This window comes from Lampetra planeri, chromosome 51 (assembly GCF_965212315.1).
Source record: "Lampetra planeri chromosome 51, kcLamPlan1.2.h2, whole genome shotgun sequence".
NCBI classification, from domain to species: Eukaryota; Metazoa; Chordata; class Hyperoartia; order Petromyzontiformes; family Petromyzontidae; genus Lampetra; species Lampetra planeri.
The window spans coordinates 8,041,171-8,052,091 of NC_136157.1; the positions used below are offsets into that span (position 1 = coordinate 8,041,171).

At 54.9% G+C, this 10,921-nt stretch overlaps 1 protein-coding gene across 3 annotated transcripts in view; it reads right to left on the reverse strand.

Annotated features, from left to right (window-relative positions):
* Positions 1 to 10,422, reverse strand: part of LOC144734476 (endoplasmic reticulum-Golgi intermediate compartment protein 3-like) — a 45,145-nt gene extending 34,723 nt beyond the window's left edge. The window contains exons 1-7 of one of the 3 annotated variants that reach the window (XM_078616674.1): positions 10,232 to 10,422; positions 7,883 to 7,953; positions 7,061 to 7,148; positions 4,972 to 5,091; positions 2,928 to 3,018; positions 2,032 to 2,197; positions 1,435 to 1,492 (exon numbers count right to left, since the gene is read on the reverse strand). In XM_078616674.1, coding sequence (XP_078472800.1) covers positions 1,435 to 1,492; positions 2,032 to 2,197; positions 2,928 to 3,018; positions 4,972 to 5,091; positions 7,061 to 7,148; positions 7,883 to 7,953; positions 10,232 to 10,415 — 778 coding nt within the window. In that variant the 5' untranslated portion in view covers positions 10,416 to 10,422. Of the gene's footprint in view, positions 1 to 1,434; positions 1,493 to 2,031; positions 2,198 to 2,927; positions 3,019 to 4,971; positions 5,092 to 7,060; positions 7,149 to 7,882; positions 7,954 to 8,456; positions 8,606 to 10,231 lie in introns of those variants that run through there. The other 2 variants (XM_078616675.1, XM_078616676.1) reach the window with 2 other exon arrangements.
* Between the last annotated feature and the right edge of the window lie 499 nt (positions 10,423 to 10,921).

The window sequence follows — 10,921 nt, forward strand, 5'->3', positions numbered from 1 at the left end:
TGGCGCATGGTTTTGGTGTTCGGTCCCACACACAGAACAACAAACTTTTATTCTCCCACTCGCTTCCAAACCGGCTTGACCGTCTCAATGCGAGACCAGCTATGGCCGTTGTTGTGACTTGCCGCGTGTCTGCGTCTCATTTAAGATGTCGTCTTGGCAGTTGAAGCAATCACACAGCATCTTTGCCCTTGGGTCACTGCGCCGCAAATGCGTTGCATGCACCGAATACCTCTGAACGAAGCGGTAGCTTGGTTAAAAGTAAGCCCTCTGCTGCCCTCTCGTGTGGACCTTGCGTGCTGCACACGAAAACTCAAAACCGGGGTAAGGAGCGGTGGCATTAAACCAGCCCGCTCTGGCTCTGTGTTTTTCGTCGCACTTCAAGACCCATATCTAAGGCCCAGGATCCGCGCCTAAACATCTAGAAATTCACCTGCAGTGGTTGAAGCGGAGCCTGACCCACAGATGATGAGACAGGGAATGTCGAAACCGGTCAAGTTTCCTTCTTGTTCAACCAATGCTGATGAAAAATAAATGGCACTCCCAGAAAGCCGTAATGCTGATGGGATGATTACATGTGGAGGGACAACTAGTTGAAGGAGGCGTATTGTCTGTTCTTTGTTTATTTAGCCTTGAGAAGGGTTATTTGTACGTGCGTATGTTGAACTTATTTCGCACGTAGCCAACCGTGCTAATCGGAGGTGTTTTTGGGGCCCGCACGGCTGGGTGAAGCAGAGCAGACACAACGCCCGCCCCGCACGTGCAAAGCCTTTCGGTGCGAGAACCAATGTGTGTCTCTGCGTGTCGTGAATCGACTGCTTTGTCCGGCCTGCGCACTCGCTTCTCCGTCGCGTTGGGTTTTCTCATCGTTTAGGCGCGGAGAACAGTGGAACTAAACAAACATAGCCGCTCGCGGGATCCGGTTTTACAAACTGTCCACAACGAACGAGCAGGAAAACGATCGGAGAAAAAAGACCTCCAAGTTTCGATTTAAAGCTTTCGTGACTGCAGGGATTCATCTTCTTGGTTCTTTCGGTAAAGTCACGTAGAAGGGAAATAATAAAATAATAAAAATAAACCAATAAAATAATTCTCACGACGTTTCGGCCACAACCAGCCGTCCTCAGCGTCATTCAGCAGCCAAAAGCTGCTGAATGACGCTGTCTCCCCGACAGACCTGGTCTTCACCTTAGGACGGCTGCTTGCGTTGTGGCTGAAACGTCGTCAATATGTTTTATTTTTATTATTTTATTACTTCCCTTCTACGTGACTTTACCGAAAGAACCAAGAAGAAGACCTCCGAGGCGAAGGGCTCCAGCGACCACGAGCCCCGGGGAGAGAGCGGACGCCACTCGCCGCCCGCACAACGCGTCGCTGCCCGGGCGACGGCACGCTCGGCGCCGCCGTGCACCGGTGAGTGCGACGTGGCGGCCTTACCGTGGATGTGAGCCTGCTGAAAACTCTTCCCAGGAGCAAAGTGGAAGTTGCCTGCCACCTGCGGACAAACAAATAAATTGCGGCGATGCAGCACCTCGGGTTGGCTACGTACGGTGCGAAAGCAGTTCAATACAGATACGTACATAGAGATTCGGACGTGGATCAGCATGCTCATTGTGTGTTTGTGGAAATGGCTTGCTCCAGTTTTCCAACACACATACATAAATACAAATAGAAATCGGGGTGTAATCACCTGCGTCGAGAACACTGCGCGAACGAGAATCGGCGCTTAACGATCACAGCGCAATTGCAATTGAGTTCCAGAAACTTTAAACAAATACAGTCTAGGAGCGGTCTCTTGGGTTCTCACCAGACTTCGCATTCGAACACTCTGTCATACGATGCAACGCGTGATTACCGTGAGCCTCAGAGAATCGGCGCATCGGTGAATCCGCAATCACAATCTGTATTTATATCAGAGGAATCCGATGAGCTACGAAGCTCTTTATGACAGATGCCCAGCAGCAATTCGATGGGCGCGGTCCGCATGGGGTCGTGACGCGCGCTTCAGATTGTCCGGCGCGGGATGGCGCTCACCTTGTTCACCTCCAGGTGCCCGTAGACGCGGCAGCCCTCATCCTTCTGCTCGCGGACCTTGTTGGAGAATCCCTCGCGGCGGCACTGCTCGATCACCTCGGGGTTCTTGAAGGCCCAGCCCTTGCGCCGGTAGGCCTCCCGCACGTCGTCGCACGTGTTGCAGCACCTGGGGCGACGTGAGCACGGACACCGCTCGTCAATGCCAGGCAGCCTGTGGTTGTTGTAGTAGTGGCGTTGCCGGCGGTGGTGGCGGTGGTGGCGGTGATGGCGGCAGCGGTGACGGCGAGCTCCATGAACGGCCCCGAGTCAAAACGGGAATTTGTTTTTCAAAAGCAAAAGGGAAACACATTTCGAGATGAACTCGAATCATTTTGAGGGTGCGATGGGCTCCAATGCCGCGTTGCCATGGAAGAAAGGCGGTCACCGGATCACGCGCGAGTTCAGCTGGGCTTCTGCGGCCTTCTGCAACGCTCTTCCACCTTCCGATATGAGGAAGCCACTGGGGCTACACATTTTTATACCATCTATACCGACAAAACTCATTGTTGTGCTTAGTTTCGTCATACGCGCCCGCGCACGTGCCGTTCGCCGGCCAGAGTACGAAGCAGCGTCCGGACGACGATGGACGGAATGTGGAGGAGGGACGAGGAGGGAGGGAGGGAGGGGAGGGAGGGAGGTCTGGTGATGGGTTTTTGAGGGTGATTTGTTTTCTTGTTGGTGTCTATGAACACAGTAACACACAATGGGACTAATGTTACACGGGAAACCCGCGTTATATCTTTGATTAAAAAAGGGAGCACATAAGCAAACAAAAAAAATACAAACAAACGACATGAGGAACGAAGTAAAGTTCCGAAAAACCGAAAAAAAAGGAGGGAGGGAGGGGCGTCTCTCACTGCAGGTCGGTGCCGTTGGCCCCGTAGCAACTCTCACATCGGTTGGGGTCGAGTGCGGTGGGGTCTGGAATCTCCTCCAGCTTCCCGATTTCTGCACTCACAGTCGCACACGCAGCAGCTGAGCACCGCGTCGCGCGTCGCCACGTACGGGGGGATTCCCTCTCATTACTCGCGAGGGATACGTTTCAACAAAGATTCGTGGATAGCGATACTGGCCGACGAAAATCTGTTTCACGAATGACCTTAAATAAATACGTAACTAATAGGGAACACACGCGCCATCTTGTTTACAACGAGTCTCCCAAAGGCCCGTCACAGGCCCCAGGTCATGTGGTGTTCCCGGCCTCCAGCAAGGAGACAGTGAGGTTCAGCCGCCAGACTGCCGTCGACAGTACTTTACACAGACACATGTACAGTACAGTAAAACCTTCGATTGCGAGTAACTTGGCCTGCGAGTGTTTTGCAAGACGAGCAAAAATTTTGAAGTAAATATTAATTTGATTAACGAGCGAGGTCTTGCAATACGAGTAGTACGTGTTTACGCTTTGTCTGACGAGCGTCACGTGATCACAACTGATGTACGAGTGCTTTGATATACGAGTGCTTCGGATTACAAACACGTTTACGGAACGAATTATCTCGCAATCCAAGGTTGTACTGTATTGTATGCGACATTTTTTTTCATTCTATACATTTTCCGTACAAGATAAATGAAATTTTACATTAAAATACTTCCCGTTTAATGTGTTGGGTTGGTGTGGGATAATATGAAACAAAAGGAGGAATGGGTGTCGTATTACGAACCGTGAACCACACCCCAGGTTTCCCATTTGCCTTTGGAGTTTGCAGATCGCGGATTTTCCGACCGCGGCTCCTTTCAAGAACGTAACGCCCGCGACGGGCAAGCGTCTGATGCACTTACTTTCAACGGTCTCATCCCCCACAAACGTGAAACCGAAGTCGGCACCTCCCCCATTGCGCAACGGGCTGTCATGAACACCGACATCAGCGGACAGGCCCGGGGAGAACGGCCGATTGAGCCGATCAATTAAGTAAAGCATTGCAATCGACTCCGTCTGACCGATTACTCAAGCCCCTTTAAACTACGGGGGGCCGACCAGACATCCTGCTTCCCGAAGGCAGGAAACCCCCACAAGCCACGCCCAACGTGAGACGGCCCACAATGCCAATGACGTCACCGAGCTCTGTCCACCACCGCCCGACCAGCGGCACACGCATGGGTATAGAGGCGAGACTTATTTTCCCAACTGTTTCCATGCACGTGTGTCCGTTGAACTTCCTGCACACCATTGGAACCTCATTTGCCAGTAGAAAAATATGATAATTGTTTTTTTACCCTTTTATCTGGCAACAAAACTGACACCTTTTTTTTACGAGGAGTCATGTTTGCATAGACCACAATACCTGCAGTCGTAATGCAAACAAAAAACACAACTCTGATAATGTATGCACTGTCCTTGAAGTTGATTGGTCCACACCCGAGACAGCTTTCCTTAGAGCCTAGTCTCACGTGGTGTTGGACCAGATGACGCCAAAACCTCAAGGACAGTGCATACATTATCAGAGTTATGATTTTTGTTTCCTGCGCACCGTAACGTAACCCACCGTGCTAATTGAAGGTGCGTTTCGTGCGATGAGTCGCGTGGTCAAACCACTCCGAGAGATGGATGACTTAATCAGCAAGCGCCTCTCACGAGGGCACATTACAGCCGCCATCGCGTCCCTAACGCCGATACGGTGCACACCGCGACGCCGGCTCGTTTCAAGCTGAGCAAACCTAGGGGGTAGCCGCTGCCCATGCATGGCGATGGTGAGCAAGACTGGGAATTGAACCGGAGACACTCAAGATTTGTTGAGCACCGAGTTGTTCACTACAGAGACACTCCAAGCACACTTCACATTGACGAACATTCCCCGGAGCCTGTTGGTAGAGTGCTTGTGCCTGTGCAGGATGCAGGGCGTGAGGTCAGCAGAAGCCGTGGACACGAGCCACCGGCTCCGACGCTGCCGCACGTGCCCGTACCGTGCTTCTCCTCCTCGGCCGCCACGGGCTGCCCGCGTGCGTCGAGGCGCTTCTTGAAGAGCGTGTGCTCAACGTCGATCTGCGTCTCCCCGGAGACGTCCATCGCGTCCAGGCTCAGGACTGCACGACGCGCGGCCGAGACACCAACACAAAAACCCACGTCCGCTTAAGCTCACGACGTCTCCATTCTAATACTTTCAACGCTAATTTATGAACCCTTTCCCTGTTCCTATGACGTTTGTCTACGTCATCGTACGTGTACGTCATCAGAACAGAATCGATTCAGAACAGAATCGGAAGTAAAAGGCCGTGCGGCGGGAGAGGGGCGTGCGGCACAGTTTGGCGCCAACTACCGTCGAGTGCGGTGGTCGTATCGTTACGGTTCTATGCGGCGAGTCCAGTGTCTTTAACATCAACGCCGTAACGCCGCTTTAAATAGAATTCACGCTGAGCTGCTTGAGCGCTCCGAGATGCAGCGGTGAACGGGACACGGCACCCTGCAACTTGTTGATGTCTCGGAACGGGGAAAGGGTTAAGGATCGCTTACGATGCTGCGCATGGCTTGCTAGAGCACACGCACACACCCTTAACCGGCTTGGCGTGCACGAGCATGCCTCGCTCCGGACGTTACCGCAGACAAGGCACTGCGCTCGAGCCAAGAAGCCCGAGTTGATGGGACAAATATATGTCACCCCCTACCCAATGAGTTATCGTGGAGCATTATGGGCGATGAAGTTGATAAGCGGACTTCCGTTCGTCTCTCTCCGCATTAAAATTAAATATATATTACGTTCTTGAGTTCAACGGCCTCTTGCTTGTCCAGACCGACGTCATCCAGCCACACGTGTTCGAACTCGGGAGCGACTTTAACCACTATCAGGTTTGTTCGAGAGAGAAAGCCGCCCGCCGAACTGCCAGGTGCTCACTCGCAGCACGTCACGCAGCGTGCCGTAGAGCCTCCTCCACCCGACACAACCGACTGGCAAAGTTGTGGCATCACGAACGAACGTGCCGATCTACGACCGCTTCGGCGACGCGACCGCGAGCGCTGCCGGAGAGCGATCCCGCGCCCGGCGTTTACCAACCGGGCGTGGACACTTCGCCGGGAGTTACGGCCGGTGTCACGAGGTACGTGGCCAGAATTGTGAGCAATGGTTCAGTATGCCCGCTGATTAAACCAAGCTCAACACCAGTGCGAGGTTTGTGTGCTTAAACAAATATTGCTGGTGCACGTACATTGGCCGATGCATTAAAATTTCACTTTCATGTAGAGATAAAAAAAATGTGTTTACTTATTTATTTATGCATCGTACTATATCGTGTCCTCTAATACACGAACGGGTTGTTCAGGGTTATTAACCGGCACTTGTGTGTGCAGAGGGGATCATTAAGCTGAGAACACAGCAGCTATCGGTGTTTACACAGCTGACACACACAGCCGACAGATACACGTCCCGCACACACAGCCTACAGACACACGCTCCACACACACAGCCGACAGATACAGCCGACACACACACGTCCCACACACACAGCCGACACACACACGCTCCACACACACAGCCGACACACACACATCTCACACACAGACTCCCCACACTAGACGTGTGCGTGGTTTGTCCACTGCTTCGTGATGCTACAATTGCCGGCCGGCGCTCTCATGGTTGCGTTGTGCTATTGAGAATGGCACGAACACCAAATGTAGAGAAACTATTATTTAATTATCATTCCCCACCTCCTCCCCTCCTTTTCCCTTCTCCCCCCCCTGCCCCCCCCCCATCTCCGGCTTGATTATTCTTCCTCTCCCCTCCCCAGTTTTCCCTCCACATTTAAATCTCCATCTTCCCCCTAATGCGAGGTCCCCACTTGACCGGGACCGCAGCGGTGGGGAGGGGGCTCTATTCTGCTTCTTTCTACCCCCTTCCGTGCGGTTCCATCGCGCCGACTTTAATGCCCGCGGAGATTCTGCGACCCCCGTTAACCGGAACTTTTCGGGCTCGCGTTTTGTTTCGATAAAAACGTTTATAAAAAAAAAATTATTCTGACTCTACGCGTGCGGTCGCGCGGACAGACGGCGCCCGTCACTCACACGCGCACGCCATGCGGGGGAAGACCACGTCCAAGTTGATCCTCAGCTTGTCTCCGCGCGTCGTGTCCACAAACAACTCCGGGTGCACCTGGGCGAGAGAACGCACACACGTGGGGCACGGGGGGGCACGCACGGAGGGGGGGGCACGCACGTGGGGGGGCACACGTGGGGCACGGGGGGGGGCACGCATGGAGGGCACGAGCACGGCACAGACCCGGACGCGCACAGCTGCCGTGGAGCACACAGCTCCTACCTCTCATTGGGTGTGTGTGTGTGTGTGCTCGCTAACAGCACTTGCACCAAAAGTCTGTTACAGGCTATATGGGGGATCTTTGTCCTTGTTTTTTGTGTGTGCTAAGCTTGTGCCAGAGGCCCCAGGGGGACAGGGGTCTATGACGTCTCAGTTTGTAGCCAGGAGGCTGAATCCTTACCCTCGGGGTTCCTCCAGAAACAGTGAAAAGCCACTGCGAGTGGCCACGTGGAACGTTCGAATGCTCACTGCGGAGGAGAGGCTGCCACTCCTCTGTCAGAAGCTGGACCGGTACTGCCTAGATCTATGCGGTGTTCAGGAGGTCCGGTGGACTGGCTCTGGCTCCAGCCACAACGAGGGGTGGACAGTCTTCTACTCGGGGCCGGAACCTGCTAAACAACAGGGAGTGGCTCTTCTTCTGAACAAAAGAATGAAAGGGGGTTTGTGGGAGCGTGGCGGTGGGGTGTGGGAAGCTGCAAGCCCGGGTGGCTAAAACACAGCGGGCGTTCGACACTTGGCGTGGCCACCGTGCGGGTCGACGCGGCATTCGGCCCCGTGGCGGTGGCGGTTACCTCTTTAGTGAGGTAGTACTGCAGCTCCGACAGGAAGAGCACCGACATGATGAGGCCGCTCACGATGGTGACTGCGAGAAAAAAACCAGGACGTCGGAATCGAGACGTTACGCAAACCGCAGGCACGGCGGCGGTGGCGGCGTGTCGCACGCTGCGCTGTGAACCCGGCCAACTGAGGCGTCAGTGGGCGAGTGGTCGTCAGAGGCGGTCCGTCACCGACCGGCCCAGCGGGTCGGGAGCAGCCTGAGCTACCGACTCCTGTACGGGTCAAACTCCCTCCTATCCAGGGCCCTATTGCTGAGTTGTGCCGTTAGTCACGCACGCGATACTTCGCCGATGTAAACAACCATTACCCGCGACTCCGAATATTTGTGGCATCTGTAGGGTCCACGAATAATACTCGTACAACCCGCCGTCCCATTCATTGCGCATCATCCGCGAGTTATCCGCCGTTATCCGCTACTCTGTGTGGAAAGGCATCCTATTATCTGCGACTTTTTTTTTCACGGATAAGTAAAAGGGTCGAGCCAAATTCGTGTGAGATTATCCGCCGCAGTTACCCACGTAGCTTTACCTCGTGGACACAAGAGTAGATCACGGAACAACTCCGCGGCTTACAGGATCCGCGATACGACTCTGCCCTCACTCGCTCCCCGTGTCACCGCGGCGGATAAGAGGAGCTCTCTGTGGGTACGATGTAAACACGCGTCTCACGAACTGTGAACGAGAGTATGAACTAAAAACAAACTAAAGCTACTTTTAGTTTAGCTGGGAAGACCCACTGAACTATAATAGCTATTATTTTCAGAAGCTACCTGGTCATCACAAATGATAGCTCAACGAAGTGGATAATCGTCATGTGCAGAAATTTATAGCAGCCAAACACTCGAAACGCGTGATGTTCATTCTAAATGCAGAGGGAAAACCGGAGGATCCGGAGAAAAATTCACACGACCATGGAGAGAGAGACACGCAAACTACAAATATACAGCAGCAGGCGCCAGGGTCGGGATCAAACCCACGACCTCCTGTAGACCAAGCGAGGTAGTTAACATCTCCTGGCCACCGTGATGATGAGAGACACGCAAACTCCAAATATACAGCAGCAGGCGTCAGGGTCGAGATCGAACCCACGACCACCTGCACACCAGGCGAGGTAGTTAACATCTACTAGCCACCGTGATGATGATGAGAGAGAGACGCAAACTCAAAATATACAGCAGCAGGCGTCAGGGTCGGGAGGTAGCCAACATCTCTTAGCCACCTCGAGGCTCATGGGGCCACAGAGACACTTGCCGGCTGCCTCGGGAAGACCGCGGCAGGATCTTAAGGGACCAGCTGTGCCGGGAAGATGCCTGGCTGATTCGTTGAACCCGCGGGTGCACTCAGAGTGGGAGTCTCATTGCGAGCGTGACGTCGGGGGTTGTCACTACGATAACTCAAAACACACAGAGGTGCAGCATTGATGCGGACAGAAATGGGTGCAAAAGCAACTGCGTCACGTGAGAAATCGAAGTGATCGGCACGCGCACCGATGGGGAGGACAGTGAGTGAGTGGGTGGGTGAGTGAGTGGGTGGGTGAGTGAGTGAGTGGGTGGCTGGGTGGGTGGGTGAGTGGGTGGGTGGATGAGTGGGTGGGTGGATGAGTGGGTGGGTGGATGAGTGGGTGGGTGGATGAGTGGGTGGGTGGATGAGTGGGTGGGTGGATGAGTGGGTGGGTGGATGAGTGGGTGGGTGGGTGAGTGGGTGGATGAGTGGGTGGGTGGGTGAGTGAGTGGGTGGGTGGGTGAGTGAGTGGGTGGGTGGGTGGGTGAGTGAGTGGGTGGGTGGGTGAGTGAGTGGGTGGATGGGTGAGTGGGTGAGTGGGTGAGTGAGTGGGTGCGTGAGTGCGTGGGTGGGTGGGTGGGTGAGTGGGTGGGTGGGTGAGTGGGTGGGTGGGTGAGTGGGTGGGTGGGTGGGTGAGTGAGTGGGTGAGTGGGTGGGTGGGTAGGTGAGTGGGTGGGTGGGTGAGTGGGTGAGTGGGTGGGTGAGTGGGTGGGTGGGTGAGTGAGTGGGTGAGTGGGTGAGTGAGTGAGTGGGTGAGTGGATGAGTGAGTGAGTGGGTGAGTGAGTGGGTGGGTAGACGGGTGAGTGGGTAGACGAGTGAGTGGGTAGACGGGTGAGTGAGTGGGTGGGTAGACGGGTGAGTGAGTGAGTGGGTAGACGGGTGAGTGAGTGGGTGAGTGAGTGAGTGGGTAGACGGGTGAGTGGGTGAGTGAGTGGGTAGACAGGTGAGTGGGTGGGTAGACGGGTGAGCGGGTAGACGGGTGAGCGGGTAGACGGGTGAGTGGTCGTGTTCGGTCTCCGCACCCGCGGCGCCCCCGAACGTCTTCACCCTGAAGTCGTCCAGGGGCTTGGGGTAGGCGTCGAGCTGCCGCAGCCTCAGGAGCAGCGCGCGGCCCGGCGACATCGCTGCTGCTGCTCCAGCTGCCTCGCACTGCCCCCAGGGTCCGCGAGCGTTCACACCGACACTCACCCAAGGGTCCGCGACCATTTACACTTCAACCTCACTACAGGGTCCGCGAGCATTTACACCGACACTCACTCAAGAGTCCGCGACCATTTACACGTTACGTTTACTCAAGGGTCCGCAAGCATTTGCACTGACACTCACTCAAGGGTCCGCGAGCATTCACAGCAAGGAATGGTTGTTGTGAAACAAGTTGAATCAAAATCTTAATGTAAATTGGAGGAATCCGATGAGCGATGAAGCTCTTTTTCACAGATGTCCAGTAGTTTTCCAGCCCCCCAGCAGTAGCCCCCCTCCAGCCCCCCAGCAGTAGCCCCCCCCCTCCAGCCCCCCAGCAGTAGCCCCCCCCCCTCCAGCAGTAGCCCCCCCCCCCTCCATCCTTCCAGCAGTAGCCCCCCCCCCCTCCAGCAGTAGCCCCCCCCCTCCATCCCTCCAGCAGTAGCCCCCCCCTCCATCCCTCCAGCAGTAGCCCCCCCCCCCTCCAGCAGTAGCCCCCCCCCCTCCATCCCTCCAGCAGTAGCCCCCCCCTC